Genomic DNA, 20,376 nt, shown 5'->3' with positions numbered 1-20,376 from the left:
CTCTTTTAACCATTCAAGGACCAAACCCAACCTGATCCTCCAGGTGCCCTTGAGTGAGCCAACCACCTTCCTCAGTTAGGCACTAACAACCCCCCACCCCCCGAGTGGCACCTTGGCTTCCCTTTCAGGTGGGAAGCCTCTGAGCGAGATGGAGAGAAGTCAATATCGCCAGTCCGCCTAGAGCAGGGGTCTCCAACCTTGGCAACTTCAAGCCTTGGCGGACTTCAACTCCCAGAATTCCCCAGCTAGCAAAGCTGGCTGGGGAATTCTGGGAATTGAAGTCCACCTGTCAGGCCTGCAGCCATCTTTTCCTTTGGATCTTTGGCCTGCCGCACTTTCTATTATTCTACTATGCCTTTTTCTATTGTGGGAAAATGGGAGGGAGGATTGTACGGAGCTAGATGCGATGTAGCCATAACAACGTTCTTTCTAGAAAGCCAAGGTCATCCTTTGTCTCTGCACCTCTGCACCTGACCGGAACTGGATGGGTGGAACAGCCGGCATGGCAGTGGGAGATTGGACCATGGGATGGGCTTGTGAGGGCAAGATCTAGAACCTTCAACTAGGTGGGAAAACCGGGAAGTTTTCAGATTCAGGTTTTCCCAGATGTGCCAACATGTCTCTCTTCATTAAATTGGAACGTTGAGCAATACTTTGCCTCGGACTCTGATTTACTTTTGGATGCTATTTGGAACCCTGACATCGCCAGGCTTAAAGTTGCCAAGGTTGGAGACCCCTGGCCTAGAGGGCGGGGATGACTCCCCCCCCCACAGACACACACTTCATTTGTCATGGTGAAGGAGCCACGGCGGAGGTTAGCTCGCTTAGAGAAAAAGCCAGGTTAACACAGAGAAAAAAGGGGGCAAAGCAGTGGGCCGGTGACCATCCCCCCCAGTGCAGGAAAGAGAAGGGGCGCGTCACAATGGGGCACAAGCGGGAGGCCTACTCTGTCTTGGCAGGCGCTGGCGATGCCGAGGTCTCCAGGGTGGCTGCAGGAGCTGCGGCTGGGGCTTCGGCAGCGGAGGCCGCTGTGCCCAGTGCGGCAAAAACATCCTTGGCAAGGTCAAGATTAGGTGTCTGGAAGGTCCCCTCGTCCATTTTAAAGTCCTCATTCTGAGGAGGGTTTCTGGTCCCCGCTGGGGCCGCCTCGCCTTTCGGGGCCCCCGCGGTCTTCGGTGCCTCCGTCGGGCTCTTGGCTGCGCTGCTCCGCGCGGCTTCCTTCTCCGGGCTCCTGGCACTGGAGGCTGCCTCCTGCCTGGGCTCGGATGAGGCCGGAAGGCTGGCTGGATTTGAGGGTGGGGAGGCAACAGCGGGGCCCTTGGGAGCCTCGGGCCCCTTGGCGGTGGAGCTGGGGCTCAACACCGCCCCCTGGTGGTTGAGGACATTGGAGGATAAATTGCCGGCGGCCTGAGGGGACGTGGGGGTGTCGCTGAGGTCGACCAGGGGGGCCACTTTGGGGGCGGAGGCCGGTGGGGGCGAAGGGGCAGCGGCCGTTTTGGAAGGCGTGCCCTGGTTGGGGGCCCCAGCGGTGGCATTGGGCACGGGGGTGTCTGGCAGTGTGATGCTGGAGGTTAGCGTGGTGGTCTCACTGGTGGGGCTATTCTGGGCAGTGGCAAAGGTCTCGGTGATGGTGTCAGAGTTTGTGGTGACTGTGGTCACGGACGGCATCATGTCCTCTGTGGCTGCCACGGTGTCGGCAGGGTGCCTGTGAGGAGGGTGGGAAGGAAGAGGGGAGAAAGAGAGAGAGAGAGGGAGGGAGGGAGGGAAGAGAGAGGAAGAAAGAGAGGCGGTGACAGCCGTCAACATCGCAAGCAGTTGGAGGAGTCAATGCAACAGCCGGACTGGCATGCGGTTATTTAGGCACAAATAAGGGACAGGAAGGAGAGAAACAGAGGCAGGAGGGTCGAGGCCAAGGACAGACATCCAGCCAGGACAGGGCCACCGGTGTCGGGTGCGCAGCACGGCGACCTCCCGTGTGTCAAGGCGCCCCTGTGTCAACGGTGCAATTGGTGCACATAAACCATTTATCTCACTTGTACCACGACAGTACAAGGACCGTGGCGTTGTCCCAAGGGCACCCACAGGAGGGGTCTCTACAAACAGGGTGGGATCCTGAGCTCGTAATTAAACAGGGTGATAGGAAAAAATACTCTCTATTGGTGTTGCTCGTCCTGGGTGACATTCCTCCTCTCTTGCCCTGCTCAAGGTCTCCAAGGGCGAATTGAGGCAACGGATAGAATGGACTCCAGCCACAATGGCCCACACAGAGAAGGAAATGCACGGCTGTCTCTCGAGGCCCATAAGCCATTTGTCCCTTGGGGGTCACCAGAGGTCCAGATGCTGGGCCTGTGTCCGCAGCGCTCCCTCCGTGCCCTTCTCAACCGCACTCGCTTTTGGCACCCAGGGCCTGGCAAGAGGCCCGCAGAGGCCAGGAGAACAACGGGCACCCTGGTGTTCTCCTCCTCCAGGGAACGCGGCCCCCTTCCCAACCTACTCTGGCTCAGTGAGCGGGGTGGTCTCGTTCGGTTCTGTGTGTTTGCCTCCGTCGTGATTCGGAGTCCGTTCCTCTTCCGTCCGCACCTCCACGATGGGCTCTTTTGATTCGTCCTTCCTGTAAGGGAGGGAAGGATTCGGAGTTTGTGTCCTGAAGGCATCTCTTAACTTGCAACGGATGGAGAGAAGCAACCTAGAACTATGGAGAAATTTCCTAAGAGTGAGAACAATTGATCAGTGGAATGGTTTTCCTTCAGAAGTTGTGGGAAGCTTTTAGACTAGAAGACCTCCGATCTGAAATGGCAGAGGGCCTGCTGCTTGAGCAAGGAAAGACCTCCAAGGTCCCTTCCAACTCTCTTGTCCTGTTCTTCTGCCCCTTCCCTACTCATTGGGGACCCAGATTGTTGGAGGCAAGAGGCTGACTGTGTAAACGGCTCAGAGAGGGGTGTAAAGGAGAGGTGGGACAGGGGGCTGCCTTCGTAATCCCCAACGAGTAGGAAAGGGGCAGAATAACAGAGTTGGAAGAGACCTTGGAGGTCTTCTAGCCCAATCCCTTGCTCAAGCAGGAGACTGCAGTTCGTAAGACCAAATCTCACCGGCTCAAGGCTGACTCAGCCTTCCATCCTTCTGAGGTCAGTAAAATGAGGCAGCGCCCTGGCCCACCTCTCCGTTTCCTTCTAGCTTGCAGAACATTAAGCGGAAGAAGGTGGACGTGAGAAAGAGGCAGGGTTATGCTAAAACCTGCCCTATTTAGCAAAAGCCCTTAGACTTATATACCGCTTTGCAGTGCTTTTACAGCCCTCTCTAAGCCGTTTACAGAGTCAGCCTCTTGCCCCCAACAATCTGGCTCCTCATTTTACCAACCTCGGAAGCACAGAAGGCTGAGTCAGCTGAAGTAGCCTGCAGTGCTGCACTCTAACCACTGCGCCACCTCGGCTCAGTGGCTTTAGATTCAGCTCAACCCAATCAGAACCCAGCAGAAAGGAAAAGAAATCTTCTCGCTTTTTATACTGGACAAGAGACAACTTGATCCCCAAACTTGACCAGCCTGGAACCTCATAGTTGTCCCCTGTCTTTACCAACTGACCCCTTGGCTTCTGCACTGCCACGTTTCCATCTCCAGGAGAGGAACTGTTGCGGGTCACTGGAAGGGGAGCCAGGCTGCCCCCTCCTCTCTCGGCTGGGTGAAATTATTCAAAATTCAAGGGCAGCGTTTTGTAGGGTCGGTTTGGGCAACCTCTCATTCTGCACTTTCTGAGAGGGTTTGGAGAGGATTTAGGGAGCTGCAATTCCAGGGTTAAGGGAGAGGATTCCAACATTTGGGAACATGCAGTGTTTGGAACCGAGGAAGCATCCAACTGGCAGCGGCAAAAGAGCCGCATGTTTAGCAGAAAAAACAGCTGAGCAAAGATGCTCCCTGCTGCCCTCACTCTTCACCTGGGCAGGAGGAAATGGGTTCCAGGAACAGCTGCAGGTCGTAATGTCAGAGTATGGATATTCATAGACTGGAATAGATCAGCCGATGAATAGGCCTAGCAATTGCGTCAGCCAATGAGGGCTGTTTTGGAAACAGAAATTTAAGCTTAGAGTCTGGGTGTGGCTTAGCTGAGAATTGAAACTGAAACTAGTCTGTAAGCTCCGAGTCTGCTGCTCTGAGAAGTAAACTAGTCTAAAATTGGACTTGTCTGCTCTGAACTCTGAAAGGAAACTAACTGTTCCCTCCTGCTTGTGTTCTGCTTGTAACTCCTACCACGTTGAAAGAATCGACTGTTGGTATCGTACATTTATTCATCTGTTATTACGTATATAAAGAAGTTAATGAATCCAGCTGAACCAGTTATCTGTGGGGGCTTTCTGGATTTGATTTTTCCGCCACAAACTCTGACATGCAAGCCCTACATTGTTTACCTTCTAAACCAGGCTCCCCAAACTCGGTTACTTTAAGACTTGTAGATTTCAACTCCCAGAATTTACCAGCCAGTCATGCTATTCTATGATGGCTGGGGAATTCTGGGAGTTGAAGTCCATAGGTCTTAAAGTGGTCCAAGGTTGGAGATCCTTGTTCAAAACATTCCTAAGGAGCTCACAGGAGGCTTACAGGCCCACTTAGGAATACTGTATATATGATAGGGATGACTAGTTTTGGTAGCTATCAGCTCCCACCTGATTTACATAATGGCGGAGGTGCCACCTTCTGCTATCGGCAGAGGCCTTCAAAGTTGGCAACTTTACGACTTGTGGACTTCAACTCCCAGAATTCTCCAGCCAGCATAGCTGGCTGGAGAATTCTGGGAGTTGAAGTCCACAAGTCTTAAAGTTGCCAAGTTTGAAGACCTCTGATCTAAGTGGGGAGATTGCAGAGGAAGGGATTACAGGAGAGCAAGTTATGCTGGTTGGGGAATTCTGGGAGTTGAAGTCCACAAGTCTTAAAGTTGCCAAGTTTGAAGACCTCTGATCTAAGTGGGGAGATTGCAGAGGAAGGGATCACAAGAGAGTAAATTATGCTGGCTGGGGAATTCTGGGAGTTGAAGTCCACATGTCTTAAAGTTGTCAACTTTGAAGACCTCTGATCTAAGTGGAGAGATTGCAGAGGAAGGGATTACAAGAGAGTAAATTATGCTGGCTGGGGAATTCTGGGAGTTGAAGTCCACAAGTCTTAAAGTTGCCAAGTTTGGGGACCCCCTGTGCCATGGGTCAAATGCAGGGAAGAGGAGATGGAGCAGGAGAGCAGGCGTCCAGTTACTCACGAGAAGGCCGCTTTGCCCTCTTCCATGTCCTTCCCCTTCGCCCCGGGTCCCGACTTGCCACACAGGTTGACGGCGATGCACATGAAAAGGCCGCACTTGTTCAGGAAGTAGCAGGTGACGTCCACGGCCACCAGCAGAAGGACGAAGATGACGATGAGGATGCCCACGATGGCGGCTGTTCCCAGTCCCGACGTCGTTGTTGTGCTGGCTTTGGAGCACAAAAGGAAGTGGAGAAGACAGGATGAGCAAGAAGGCAAGACCAGGTTCTGCTGGGCTCAGGGTCTCCCCTCCGCCCACCAGGGAGACCCCTTCTCTCCCTGTCTGTGGAGATTCTCCATCATCATCCAGGGGCACGGCTGTCCCGAAGGCTGGGCTCCCTTCGGTTTTTTTTCCCCCTTGAAAACATTTTGCTTCTCATCCGAGAAGCATCTTTAGGACGGAAGATGCTCTGAAGAAGCGAAAGGTTTCCAGAGGAGAAGGAGAACCCCAAGGAAGTCCAGTTTGCTTTTGGAAAGTACTGAAGGAAGTTAAAAACCCACCCCTCTCCTAGAAATATCCTGGGAAATATTGGAAAAAGGAAGAATATTATGTTTCCCTGGATCAGAAATGGAAAAAACATGTTTTTAGGCAGGAAGCAGGCTCAATCTTAATAGCCCCCACCTTTGTCAATGGGCCACTGAAACCAATTCCGTTGTATTTAAGTACGACAATAAAGATTATACTATACTATACTATTCAAAGGCCTGAGCCGGTCTACTCTACATAACAAAGACCTCCCCCCCTTCAGCTCCAGGGTGATGGGGTTAAGAATGGGGCTAATCTTTGTCAATGGGCCATTGGCAACCAATTGCGTTGTATTTAAGTATGACTATTATAGTATAGATTATATAGTATAGATTATACTATACTATACTATAAAAAGGCCTGAGCCAGTCTACTCTACATAACAAAGACCTCCCCCCTTCAGCTCCAGGGTGATGGGGTTAAGAATGAGGTTAATCTTTGTCAATGGGCCATTGACAACCAATTGTGTTGTATTTAAGTATGACAATTATAGTGTAGATTATATAGTATAGGTTATACTATACTATACTATAAAAAGGCCTGAGCCAGTCTATTCTACACAACGAAGACCTCCCCCCTTCAGCTCCAGGGTGATGGGATTAAGGCCTGATAGGATGAGCCCTTGACCCATCTCACCACAGGGCACCTGGGAAGAAGCGAGGCTCAACCAAACTTGGACTCAAAGGTACAGCCTAGAGTTGTCTCTGGGACTCTGACAACCAATCAGAATACAAGATCAAGATCAAAGGCCAGAGAGGGCATAAGACCAGGGACTTTCAGCATCTCACTCTCTTTTTCTTCTTCACCCAACATCTGGAAGCCTCTGATCCCCAGTTTCTGTTCAGGAGCTCAAGCCATGGGACCCTGTCCACCATTAAAACCATCTTTCCAAGCAGCCTCCATGTTTCCAGTATCTTTCTCCCACTTGGAGCTGAACCCAGAAGGACGTTTCTTCCAACAGTACTTTTGGGACATTCCTCCTCTCCCCAAAAGCAAAGGAAGCGAAGACAATGCAGCTCTTGCTTGGGCCTGGATGGGCGTTTGGGGGGAGAAGGACCTCCCCGAATCGTTCTCAAGAGATTGCCAGATGGAAAGAGCAGCAGACCCCCCCCTCCCGCTGTGTTCCATGTCTCTCTCTCTCTCTCTACTTTGGGACATTTTCAGGAGCATTTGCCCAATTTCTCCAAAAACTCTCTTTGAGCTCTACTGCAATTATACCTATGCAATTACTGCAATTATACCTATACCTACCTTCTCCAGCCAGCCTTTTTCGGCTGCCAACTCTGACATGGTTTGGGAAAATGAATCCTTCCAGTCATGTGCCCAGACTTTTGCTCCATCTCTTAGGAGCTGGTAAGATATCACGAAGAAGAGCCTCCGTTTGCCACGAGACAATGAAATATTTTTCTTTTCATGGATGTAGAGCGAGATAAAGTCCTTTGATCTGCGCCCCCCCACCCCTACTCCAAAGCTAGAAAAAAGCCACAGCTATTTTTGGCCCAGGGGAAAATGGTTTTGATACAGCTATGCAATTAAAAAAAAAAAAAATCAGGTGTTTTATATAACCTCCCCCTCCCTCTTTTTAATGCAAATGTGCAAATATCATGAAAGACTTAAAGAGAATCGCTGTGGCTAAGCACAACTGTCCTATTAATAGCGTTTAGGGCCGGGGTGTCCAAACTTTGGAACTTTTAAGACTTGTGGACTTCAACTCCCAGAATTCCCCAGGCTCCCCAAGTCTTAAAGTTCCCAAGTTTGGACACCTCTGTGTTAGGGAGATAGTCCAGAGTGATCCAGGGGAGGGCAGGTGGAAGCGTGTGGATTTTACCCAGGTTGGGAACCGCAGGCCAGGGATGATGTGCAGTGGCCCTTGACCATAAGTGAGCCCCACAATTATGTTGCTAAGCGAGATGGTTGTTAAGTGAGTTTTGCCCCACTTGATGTCCTTTTCTCGCCACATACGTTAAGTGGATCTCTGCTTAATTGTTAAGTGAATCTGGCTTCCCCACCGTCTTGTCTTGTCAGAAACATGAGTCTAGGACTGTAGGGTGTGTGTGTGTGTGTGTGTGTGATGGCTAGACATAGTTTGGGTATTAACAGGTCAATGGGCGTGAAAGAAGAAAAGGGACAGATGTAATAGCCTACTACCTCAGCCCTAACACCCTTCAAATCTGTTGGGTGTGATAGTCCACTGAAAATCTGATGTGGGAGGAATAAACACACACACACACACACACACACACACACAAACACACACACACTGTTCATGGCAGTGTTTCTCAACCTTGTCAACTTGAAGATGTCTGGACTTCAACTACCAGAATTCCCCAGCCAGCGAATGCTGGCTGGGGAATTCTGGGAGTTGAAGTCCAGACATCTTCAAGTTGACAAGGTTGAGAAACACTGGTTCATGGGCAGAACCTAAAGTGCTCCATGCTTATCAGAGCTTGTTCAAACAGATCCTGGAAAATGGTCCGAAAGAAATATCAATCTGTCTTAAAAAAATGAGACAGCTTAAAAAAACGAGACACCTCTTCGTGCTGACCCCTAAAGCGGAGGGTTTCCTAAACTTGGCCACTTTTAAGACGGGTGGACTTCAACTCCAAGAATTCTCCAAGCCAGCAGGGGTTTCCTAAATTTGGCAACTTGGCTGGCTGGGATATTCTGGGAGTTGAGGTCCACCCGTCTTAAAAGTTGCTAAGTTTGGAGACCCCCCCCACCCACCCACCCCCGCCTGCCCTGAAGGATGCAATGCTAAATGCACATGGAAGCCAACAGATTTTCCCACCGGTCGAAGTAGTGGCCTTTTTCATGCAGCAGCAGGAGAGAGAACCACCCGGAAGTGGTGGCAGCAAAGTGGACGCGGGCCTTGATCTCCAGGAAGGAGGACCTCTTCACGAGCAACTTCATCGGCTACCTGAGGGACCGCCTCCTGCCATTTACTCCCAATGACCAATAAGATCACACAGATTGGGCCTCCTCCGGGTACCGTCGGCCGGTCAATGTCGGTTGGCGGGTCCCCGGGGGAGGGCCTTCTCTGTAGCTGCTCCGGCCCTATGGAACGACCTCCCCGTAGAGATCCGGACCCTTACTACTCTTCCGGCCTTCCGTAAAGCCACGAAGACGTGGCTGTTCCGGCAGGTCTGGGGCTGTTGATTAGTATCCAGCCCCACTCCAACTGTATGCATGTTGTTGATATTTTTAACACTTGTATTTTATTTTAAATTTTTTAATATATGTTTGTCTTGCCTGTAAGCCGCCCAGAGTCCCAAGGGAGTGGGTGGCATACAAATGCTAATAAATTGAAATTGAAATTGGCGGGGGGGCGAGGAGAATCAAATCAGCGTCTTTTCACCCCATGGAAGCCTTCTAATGGAAGGGCCCTTTTAGTTCAAACCCCCAAGTCTGGAAACCCCATTTCGGTCTTGGGGGGATAGACGTACAATAGCTGCCTTTCCCAGCAGCGCTTGGGACACAATATGAAGATACGGGCTCCCATCAGCTTCATCCAGCAGCGGGATGATGGCAGTGAAAACTCAACGAAAGTGGCGGGCATCATGTTGAGGGATGGTGTGTGAGAACACAATGGACTTTGCTGCTTGGCGCGGTGGGCAAGGAGATGGTTGAAGCTCTATGGGAAGAGCACGCTGCTGTCCAGGAGACACAGGGGGAGGGCAGGGGGGGGGGCTCCCCCATGGACACAAATACAGATGGTCCTTGACTTACCACTGCAACTGAACCAGAGGTGGGATTCAGCCAGTTCTGACCGGTTCTAGCGAACCGGTAGGAGAAACTTTGGGTAGTTCGGAGAACTGGCAAATACCACCTCTGGCTGGCCACGCCCCCATCTATTATCTGCCTCTTGAGTCCCAGCTGATCGGCTGGGTCTTCTTCTGTGGCCCTGCACAGGAGAACCAAGCTGGAAAGCAGCTGGGTGGGGAGGGAAGGGGGATTTTGCAGTATCCTTCCCCTGCCACCCCCCCACCAAGCCGGTAGTTAAAATATTTTGAATCCCACCACTGAACTGAACCGAACATTTCAACAATTGTGAGTTTTGATGGCAAAAGTTTCTTGCCAAAGTTGTTAAGCAAATCACTGCATGTTGTTAAGTGGATCTGGCTTCCCTGTGGATTTTGCTCGTCAGGAGGTCGCAAAAGGGGATCGCGTGACATATACTGCCACCCCCACCCCGGGACGCTGCAACCGTCATAAATAGGAACCAGTCACCAGGCGTCCGAATTTTGATCGGGGATGTCGCTACGGTCATAAGTGTGAAAAATGGCCACCGCTCCCTTTTCCCCCCCAGTGCTGCTGTAACTTTGAAACGGTCACTAAACAGACCGCTGTAAGTCAAGGACTACCTCTGCGGTTAATCCGCAAGATGACCTTTCGCCTCTGCGTTGACCTCCCAGTTGCCTTTGCCGTATTTCTGCTACCTACGACGGGCAAAAGGACGAGCAGCGAGTGGGGACGGTGACCAAACCTCCCCACTCCAGAGAAACCAACTTTCCCCCAACACAATTTGAAAAGTGTAAGCGATCCTTTTTATTTTTTCACAGCCAGGGGCTAAAAAGGGGGGGGGGGTCAAGAAGAGCCGTTGGATTTCAGGGCAGACATGCAGAGAATCTTAAAACATGCCCGGTTTAGAACATCCTCCTCCTTCCTCACGACAAAACCGCCAAATCCTTCCTCGTGCTTCTGCCTCCCTTCCTGCATCCCCATCCCCAAACAGACGCCATCCTTGGAAAAACAAAGAGATCCTCTCTTGGGGTGTCCGGCCTCAAGGACACAACGGGGAGGGGGGGGGGTCTTCGAAAAGCAGCGGCTGCACCCCTAGCACAGCAGAAGCAGAGCTGCTGGGATCAGGAGCAGGGAGACCCAAGGAGTCGAAGCAGCTGGGCTCCCCAAGGTGGCTGCAGTAACAACCAGGGAAGGTTCCCAGGAGGAGGGAAGGAGGACCGTTGGGGGTTTTTTTTTGGGGGGGGGGGGAAAGGAAAACGGTGGCGCGGGCAGGAAAAGTGGACGTTTCCATTGGGATCCGGAGTAGGCACGTAGGAGAACAGAAACACCAAAGGAACCACAAAGGGGTAGAAGGGAAGGGATCGGGAATGAAAAAAAGAGAGAGAGAGAGAGAAAGAGAGAGAGAAAATAGATAAAAGAAAAAAAAATAGGTCATAAATACAGAAAGAAAAACCGATAAGAATTTTTAAAAAGTCTTTGCTTAACTCAGTATAAATTAAAGAAAAAAAAAATGTTCAAAAAGTTAGAAGAACAGAGCAGTGGCAACAGCAGCGGCAGCAGCGATGATGGTAATAAGAGAAGCGTAACTGGGAAGCCAGCAGTAAGGCAGGCTGGGGAGGGGAGAAAGGGTGGGGATGGGGGGAGGATAGTTGGGAGCAGCGGACACCAAAGGGGGCGAGGGGGCGGAGGATCCTCTCTGAGGGGCTGGGGGAAGGAGCGAGTGGGACTCAGCACAGGGGTTGTGTCATGGTTGAAGTGCCCCAGGCTGCCTTGGTCCTCTCTCCCCAGTGGTGGGATTCAATTTATTTTTACTACCGGTTCTGTGGGCGTGGCTTGGTGGGCGTGGCAGGGGAAGGATACTGCAAAATCCCAATTTCTTCCCGATTAGCTGGGACTCGAGAGGCAGAGAATAGATGGGGGGGGGCGTGGCCAGCCAGAGGTGGTATTTGCCGGTTCTCCAAATTACTTAAAATTTTCGCTACCGGTTCTCCAGAACTGGTCAGAACCGGCTGAATCCAACCTCTGCTCTCCCTGCCACCCATTGCATGGAGCCAAAGACAGCCCCTGGAAGCTGTGAGAATTCCCAGAATCACAGAGTTGGAAGGGACCTTGGAGGTCTTCTAGTCCAACCAGGCAGGAAACCCCATGCCGTTTCAGACAAATCCTTGTCCAAACTCTTCTTAAAAGCTCCCAGGTTGGAGCATTCACAACGTCCGTAGCCAGTTTGAAGTGAAACAGCCCAGAATTATCTTAACCGCCTACAGAGACTCGACTAGAGTTCCCAAACTATGTGAATATCGCCCGTTTGACTTGGTGTGTTTGCTTTCCCTATCTAAATTCACTACCCAGCATTAGGTAGGACATCCAGTCAAGTCCTAGAGAGGTTCCCCAAATTAATGTTTCTCCTATGTTCCATCAAGTAGGAATCTCTGCTGTTGTTCTTCAACAACACCTCATTCTCTGCCGTCCCCTTCTTCTTCTTTTGCCCTCCGTCTTTCCCAGCATGAGGCTCTTCTCCAGGGAGTCCTTCCTTCTCATTAGGTGGCCAAAGTATTTGAGTGTCATCAAATATGGCAGCAAGTATGGAAGGATACTACCTAGTTTATTCCAGGCCTCTGTCAGTGTTCAGGAACAATGATCTGCTGTCAGTCCTGCTCATCCAGACAAGCAAATGCATTTACTTTCCCTGTCCAGCGTGAAAAGCAACGCAACATCTCTGTGTTACACGCAAACAAGACTCAAGTTCCTCACACTGAGGTTGACTCACAACTAGTTTTCCATGCCTCAAGTAGGACTAGAACTCCCTAGCCACCTGGGGTCTTGCCTGGATCCATCCTCACTGGCTTACTAAATAAGCTACAATGGGATGGTTTCACATTTGACGGATGAAACTGAAAGCCAAGAAAACTTATTATGGGATGCCACGAAGTGTTCTGAGGTCACTGGGTCCCTTTCTTCTGCTTGCTTTCCATCAACCAAGGATGTCATTCAACCTAATCCTAAAATAGCAACTAGAGCAGTGTTTCTCAACCTTGGCAACTTGAAGATGCCTGGACTTCAACTCCCAGAATTCCCCAGCCAGCATTCGCTGGCTGGGGAATTCTGGGAGTTGAAGTCCAGGCATCTTCAAGTTGCCAAGGTTGAGAAACACTGAACTAGAGGTTGTAGGCCTCCTGCCTTCCTCACCACTTGACATTTTTGGCCATGTTCACTGAGTTGGGGGAGGTCTTGCTAAGCAAATGCAGAAGGTCAACATTTCAGAAGGACCTTCCAACCAGAAGGTCAACGTTCAGAGTTAGCCTACTTCGGAATTTGCCACGTACATTTCTCTCTCAGCACCTAGAAAATGAAACGTCAGGCCTTCGTGGCCAAATTTCAACCCACCAGGACGAATCTCATAGAAACCGGAGATTTTTCAGGGGGCTGAAGGGGAAAACAAGATGAAGACCAGAGGACAGGACAAGATAAGATGTTGTAGATTCATTTTTTTTTGCCAACGGAACCGTGTTAAAAATATACCTGGAGCCAATCTTCCTTTCCACTCCCCAATGAGATTTATTTCGAATGGAGCTGCACAATTTGTCTTTCGGAGAAACCAAGGTGAGGGTTGGGGGGGAAGGCATTAGAATTGCTGATGTGGCTGTATGAAGTGTCAGTTGTTTTAGAATGTTACTGGACGCGGCTATAATGAAATTCTCCCTTCAAGCGAAATATAAATCTCTGGCTGACAAATTATATCAAAGACCCATTGCGGCCTATATTGTATGGAAAGACAGAGAGGGAGAGAAGGAAAGAGAGGAAGGAAAAGAGAAGGAGAGGAAGGGAAGGGAAGGAAAAGAATGGAAAGAAGGAAAGGAGAAGGAAGGAGAGAAAGGAAAGAATGAAGAGAAGGAGGAAAGGAAAGGAGGAGAAAGGAAAGGGAAAGGGGGGAAAGGAGAGCAAAGGAAAAGAAAGGAAGGAAGGAAAGGAGAAGGAGGGAGGGAAAGGAAAGGGGAGGAAAGGAAAGGAGGGAAAAGGAAAAGAAAGAAGGAAGGGAGAAGGAAGGAAAGGAGAGGAAAAGAAAGGAAAGAATGAAGAGAAGGAGGAAAGGAAAGGAGGAGAAAGGAAAGGGAAAGGGGGGAAAGGAGAGCAAAGGAAAAGAAAGGAAGGAAGGAAAGAAAAAGGAGGGAAGGAAAGGAAAGGAGGGGAAAGGAAAGAAAAGAAGGAAAGGAGAAGGAGGGAGGGAAAGGAAAGGGGAGGAAAGGAAAGGAGGGAAAAGGGAAAAAAGAAGGAAGGGAGAAGGAGGGAAGGAAAGGAAAGAATGAAGAGAAGGAGGAAAGGAAAGGAGGAGAAAGAAAAGGGGAAAGGGGAGGAAAGGAGAACAAAGGAAAAGAAAGGAAAGGAAAGAAAGAAAGAAAGAAAGAAAGAAAGAAAGAAAGAAAGAAAGAAAGAAAGAAAGGAGAAGGAGGGAAAAGAAAGGAAAGCAAAGGGGGAAAAAGGAGGAAGGAAGCTTTAGAGATCACCATCTGTTCTATAAGATCTTCCTCCACCCCCTTCAATTATTTCAGAATTAGGGCTGGGGGGGGGGACTCCAGAGGGGGGGGGGGACAGAGAAGGGTAAAACCTGCAGCATTTTTAGTGGTTGCCCACCCCAAGCGAAACCAATGATACAGAGGAACTAAATATCAGTGCATGCTTAATTTGCATCCTGGTGTTCAGCTCTTTGTAGGCCAAGCAGTTGGAAGTCTTAGCTGAGAACGCCAAGGTGTTCTTGGAAGCAAAACCTGACGGGGTTTCGTCATGGGCCCTGGAAGCGACAAGTGGAGAAAAACCAGTGACCTAAACTGGTGGGTTTCCCCACTTGCTTCTGTGCCTCCTTGCTTGGAAGAACCTCACTCAAAAGCCATGCGCAACAAACCCAACTGTCTCAAGAGTTGCCAGGGGGAAACCGACCATCGATGGAGCATACATACCGCAGACGGGGCCCTTGGGGTATGTACGAGGCCGAAGAGCTACGTTCTAAGATGGATTACCAGTTATGAGGATGACGGAAAGCAAGCGTGCGGCCGGGGAGTTTCCGTTGCTTTTGTCTTGGTGGTTTTTAAACGGAAGCGCATTAAAGGATGTGATGCCAGTGCATTAAAAGTTCAAGCGGAAAAGGAGGGGGGCAGAAAATGAGGGGCTACCTGGGATGATGGTGGGCTGGGCTGAGGTCCTGAAAGCGTAGCGTGCCGGCTTGGATTTCCCTTGTTGGTTCTCCGCGATGACGGTGACTTCGTACTCGGCGTTCCAGTCCAGCGACTTGAGCATGACGTGGTCGCTGCCTGACGGGAGACGAATCTCCGGCTTCCACTCGGGGGATTGTTTCTGCAGAAAAGGGGAAGGGAGGAAGAGGACAGAGGCATGAAGCACCGTGGAGCTGGGAAATGCCGTATTTTTCAGAGTATAAGATGCACCGGAGTATAAGACTCAGCAAGGTTTTGAAGAGGAAAATTTTAAAAAAAAAGTTTTTGCACTCTGCAAACTTCCCAAAAACGGCCCATTTTTTGTGAAAACAGGCCCATTTATTTTCAAAAAAAGGGCACGAATAGCCCTTAGGAAGCTTGTAGAGTATTCAGGGGGGACGAGCAAAACATGATCCGTTTTTCGTTTTTTGTCAAAAAAAAAAGGGCACGGATAGCCTTTAGGAAGCTTATAGAGTGCTGCTGGGGGCTGGGAGGGGCAAAAAAGGGCCATTTTCACTCATTTCTGCCCTCCCCAGCCTCCAGGAGCTCTCTGGAAGCCTTCTAAAGGCTGTACATGGCCATTTGTTGAAGGGGCGGGGTTTCGGGAGGCAAAAAATGCTGTATTCGGTGTATAAGACGCACCCAGATTTTCAGCCTCTTTTTTGAGGGAAAAAGGTGCGTCTTATACTCTGAAAAATACGGTACCTCAGTTTCAGAAGCTTGACATGAAAAAGCAACCCGCCCCTTGCGTCCTTCTGCTCTTGGATTTTGCATCAAAGCAGATGTGAATAACGCTCTTCTCCTGTCAGGCCATCGAGGTTCAGTTAGCACGACATCACTCAAGGATGAACCTTGCCCTGCCTGCCTGGGGAGGGCCTTCTGCTCTGCCCCTGAGCCACAGGTGTCCTCTGACGTCATGGCAGGTTGAATCTGCAGGCAGATTATCCCCATGATAAGCACCTGGCCATTAACAGCACAGCTTCCCAACAGCAACTGGGAAGGTCCTCTGTAGGAATTAGGGCAGAGGTGGGTTCGTACCAGTTCAGACCGGTTCGGCCGAGTAGGTAGTAACTCGCCCTGCCACGCCCCTGAACCGGTTCTATCGTCGGGGTGCGACGGTCAGCTACGCCGTGCGAGTTCTAATTAGAAATCGTGCAGAACAACTGATTGTCGCAAGTTGATTGTCGGAACTACCGGTTCGCCCAAACTGATAGCATAGTTTTTACTACTGGTTTGCGCGAACAGCGCGCATGCGAAGCAAACCAGTAGCAGACTTCAGAGCATTTCACCCCTGACTCAAACCTATTGTAATATTTTCTCACTAAACACAATCATTCCTTCTGCTATTTCCAACATCCCAATGCACACAAATTTATCTGAGAAATTTGTCACGTTTGTCAAATCTGACTTACTGTATTGTTTGGTGTATAAGACGCACCGGAGTATAAGACACGCCAAGGTTTTGAAGAGGTAAATTTAAAAGAAAAAACTTTTTGCATTCTGCAGATCTCCCAAACCTTCTGCACGCCTCATTTTTTGTGAAAAACGGGACACGCAGAGACTTTGAGAGGCCTCCAAAGTGTTCCTGGGGGATGGAAGGAGGCAAAAACGAGCAAAAAATAGCCAATTTTTCGCTCGTTTTTGCCCTCTCCGACTTCCAGGAGTACTTTGCAGGCCTCCCAAACCCTCTGCACATCCATTTTTGCAAAGAGGGCGGGGTTTCAGGAGGCCAAAAATGCTGTATTCAGTGTATAAGACGCACCCAGATTTTTACCCTCTTTTTTTGGGGGGGGGGAAGGTGCGTCTTATACTCCGAAAGATACAGTAATTAAGAGTTGTTTCTTTCCAATATCAGCCGAGGGTTAAAAACCAGCCCCAGAAGCTAACCCAGGTTCATCAGCCAGACTTACGACTTTGTATTTAATGAGATAGTGGCGGATGGGGGATCCCCCGTCGTCTTGCTTGATGAGGTTCACTTTGATGGAGTTCCCGTTGTCTCCCATGTGGCCTTCCAGCTTTGGCGCACTGGGCTCCCCTGCCAAAATGGGTGTAAATGCACATTGAATGGGGGGCAAGCGATTGATTCAACGAATACACAGCGACATCCCACCATCGACCCAGTTCAAATATGCTCCTGTGGCCACCTTCAAACCACAAACTCCGTACCGCCTCCACCTTTTCATGGAAGCCTAAAAGTTTGTCATGAAGGAAAAAAGATTTGATGACGATTCCGTAGGAGATGACCAGGTTGAGCCCGAGGGAGGTGGGGGTCAAGCATGTCATCAGTTCACGCCCAGAAGAGCTGTAAGTCCAGCCCACTTTGAATTTCGTTGACTTCTTGTCTACCACCAATTGGCTTGGACTGTTAGTAGTTCAGATTCCCGTTTAGAGGTAACATGGACTTGTACTTTGTGGAATAATCCTAGTTTCTTGCACCTGACAGATTTATGACCCATCTGGAAACCAGGAGGCCTGGGTGGATCTCCTCAGCCTGTGGCCAAGGGAGCAGGGAGAGCTTTAATTTTTGCAGAGTTTGAATATTTCAAAAGGGTCAATAAATATTTTATTTATTGCTTGTATTTATATCCCATTTTCCTTGAGGGGGCTAAAAATAGTACATACAATGATCCCTTTGTCTAACTTTTTCTGGACAGCCAACACACGGGCATTTTCTCCTCCCCCCCCCACCAGCTTTGTGGGGGATTGTCAACAGCTTTGTGTTGAACATCACACAGCCCCTTCTTCGGTTTCTTGTCAGATTTCAACATTCTGGAATCTGCAAGAGACTCGTGCATTGAATGCCGCCCTCTGCAGGAAAGGAATCTGTAGGTTTGCCTTTCTTCCTGTCTAAACAGCTTTCCTGTTTCACTTCATCTACACAGGTGCACACAGGTATGTGCACACAGACACTCCCCCCCCCCTGCTTTTGTTACTGGAGTCTAAACTACAACAACTAGCGTGTTTCCCTGAAAATAAGACATGAGAACCATGAGAGAACCAGAGAACCATGCCAAAAAAAACCGGACCCTTCCCCCTCCTGAAGGAGCGGTGAACTGAGAATGCCAACCCACTGCAGGTGAAAGGATCTCTCTGATCTCACTTCTTGCTTCTTGCAATTGAAAAATGGTCACCTTTCAAAGATTGATCCCTTCGCTTGCTAGTTAATAGGCAACCGAAAGGGAATTGCCCATCCCCTCTTCCCCAATTGCCCAACCAATTAAGGAGGAGGAGGGGGAGGAGAGAGAGGGAGGAGGAGGAGGAAAGGGAGGAGGAGAAAGACGAGGAGGAGGAGGAAGAAGAGGAGGAAGAGGAGGGAGAGGGAGAGGAGGAAGAAGAGGAGGAGGAGGCATCAGGCTAGTTATTTCTAGGGATGCACAAGAGAGAGAGACAATTCAGGGCTCAGAGGTTGTGTGTGTGTGTGTATGTGTGTGAGAGAGAGAGATTGGGGATGGGAGGAGAGATTTGCACCAGGACAACAGTGAAACTGAAGGGAATCCAGGAACTGCTTTTCAAGAGACAGAAGTCACCCAGCAGATTCCTAAGAACTTCTGGAAAACTATTGCCTGTAAAAAAAATAATCAGGATAGTACCATAAACTCATTAGGAAGGGGGGGGGAAAAACCCAGAATGTGCCCCCATTGCTGACATTAGAATATTCGGGAGGTGCGAGGGAGAGGGGGAGGCTGGGGAAAGTCAAGCAAAGCAGCTCTTAAGTGTATAAATTTAATAAACAAACACACAGCTGAATAAACAAACAAACTGCGTATTACTACCTGATGATGATGAACGTTTAGAAACTTTTATTCTATGAAGGAGACGGAGGTGGGTTTCTGTTTGTTTTGTTTAAGCAGACAAAACTGCGTCCATTAAAACAGTAATTATGGGGAGGGGGAAGACATTAGAAAAGAGTGAAAAAGGCACACAAAAAAACAAACCCCAGAAATGTCAGAGACAAATGGACCATTTCTATGACACGAGTGATTTGTTGTCTTTGCCTAAAATGTATTTTGACAAATCTTAATTTTTAGCTGTCAAAAGGAAATGTAACCATTGAGATTATCCTGGGTCCTTTTTATTTTTCCAGTGTCTTCTTGATTAATTACTGACAATGAATATGGATAGTTTACCACCCGTTTAGGTTTTTCCCCCTGTAATATTTAATCTAGTCCTTTCCTTTTCTTAAAATTGGGCAATTTGATTTTTTATTCCTGCAGGCCTGGTTAAGCAACTCTCTCCAGCCACCTGCCGGAAGGATGACATAATAATTCCCTGAGGAAGATATATGTTAAAATTAAATATGTATATTGAAAAGGAATTATAAATACCATCAACATAAAATGGAGCTTGCTCAGAAGCTGAAATACAACAAGTAAATGAGAGGAAGAGTGGGAAGCAGAGGAGAGGGGTAAGGGAAGAAGAGAGGGAAAGGAGAGAGGGTGGAGGGGGGAAGAGGAGGAGAGAAAGGAGGAGTGGAGAGGGGAGAGAGGAGAAGGAGAGAGGAAGGGGAAGTAGAAAAGGATGACAGAGGGAAGAAAGGAGGTAGGGAGGGGGAGGAGAGAGAGGGAGAAGAAAGTGATGGATAAGGTATATATGGGCAGGTGAAGGAGGTAGCTAAGTGTACTTTGCTCTTCTTGTCACTTTATCTCAACCGCCTGGGAAATTTTGGGAAGCCGAAAAGGGAAAATGACGCATTGTCACCCTAAAAAAGTTGGGGTGCCATTACAGAGGTTGGATGCACAGCCTAGCTTCCTAAGTGTTAGCAATAGCAATAGCAATAGCAGTAGACTTATATACCGCTTCATAGGGCTTTCAGCCCTCTCTAAGCGGTTTACAGAGAGTCAGCATATTTGCCCCCAACAACAATCTGGGTCCACATTTTACCCACCTCGGAAGGATGGAAGGCTGAGTCAACCCTGAGCCGGTGAGATTTGAACCGCTGACCTGCTGATCTAGCAGTAGCCTGCAGTGCTGCATTTAACCACTGCGCCACCTTGGCTCTTTGTGTGCCACAAAGGCCACAGGGAAGAACATTTCGTGGCTTGAACATGCTTCTTTCCCGTTAGAAGTGGAAGACGCAAAGTTGTTTATGTGAAACCCTTCCTTCCTTCCTTCCTTCTTTCCCTCCTTCCTTCCCTCCCTCCCTCCCTCCCTCCTTCCTTCCTTCCTTCCTTCCTTCCTTCTTTCCCTCCTTCCTTCCTTCCTTCCCTCCCTCCCTCCCTCCCTCCTTCCTTCCTTCCTTCCCTCCCTCCCTCCCTCCTTCCTTCCTTCCACTACAGTGCCATTTTTGCAACTGACAACATGAATAAATGCAGCTCTGCCATGGAAGCGCCTCTTAATCCACCCACCCCCCCTCCACCAGCCCCATCGGATCATTGATGTCCTTTGGCATTCATGCATTTAGGCCAATCCGCTAAAGGGGCCTTTGGAAGAGTACAATTGCAATCCAAAGCACAATTCCCCCCCCTGAACTTCCTGAAGCTTGTTCTGGAGTAAACAGCCCTGCAAAGTACTTTGTACTTTCAGCTTTTCCTAATTCTGATCTCACTCTAAATCCAGATTTGCCAGCAGCTTTCGACACTTCCTCCTCGGAATTCAAAGGCTTATGGAGGAATCGCATCAACAGAGGG

At 49.4% G+C, this 20,376-nt stretch overlaps 2 protein-coding genes across 5 annotated transcripts in view; both read right to left on the bottom strand.

Moving 5' to 3' along the window:
- Window positions 1-20,376, bottom strand: part of NCAM1 (neural cell adhesion molecule 1) — a 197,351-nt gene that overhangs the window by 3,855 nt on the left and 173,120 nt on the right. For 2 of the 4 annotated variants that reach the window (XM_032229548.1, XM_032229547.1), the window contains 4 exons: window positions 16,660-16,784; window positions 14,711-14,891; window positions 5,241-5,448; window positions 2,495-2,611 (listed from right to left, as the gene is read on the bottom strand). In XM_032229548.1, coding sequence (XP_032085439.1) covers window positions 2,495-2,611; window positions 5,241-5,448; window positions 14,711-14,891; window positions 16,660-16,784 — 631 coding nt within the window. Of the gene's footprint in view, window positions 1-2,494; window positions 2,612-5,240; window positions 5,449-10,345; window positions 10,718-14,710; window positions 14,892-16,659; window positions 16,785-20,376 lie in introns of those variants that run through there. The other 2 variants (XM_032229550.1, XM_032229549.1) reach the window with 1 other exon arrangement.
- Window positions 789-2,035, bottom strand: LOC116516887 (neural cell adhesion molecule 1-like). Its single transcript, XM_032229551.1, has one exon. It carries the CDS (start codon window positions 1,804-1,806, stop codon window positions 943-945), a length of 864 nt encoding a protein of 287 aa, XP_032085442.1. The 5' UTR covers window positions 1,807-2,035; the 3' UTR covers window positions 789-942.

This window comes from Thamnophis elegans, chromosome 13 (assembly GCF_009769535.1).
Source record: "Thamnophis elegans isolate rThaEle1 chromosome 13, rThaEle1.pri, whole genome shotgun sequence".
NCBI classification, from domain to species: domain Eukaryota; kingdom Metazoa; phylum Chordata; class Lepidosauria; order Squamata; family Colubridae; genus Thamnophis; species Thamnophis elegans.
Note: the sequence above shows the minus strand (reverse complement) of the source record. Positions and strands in the feature narration are given on the sequence as shown.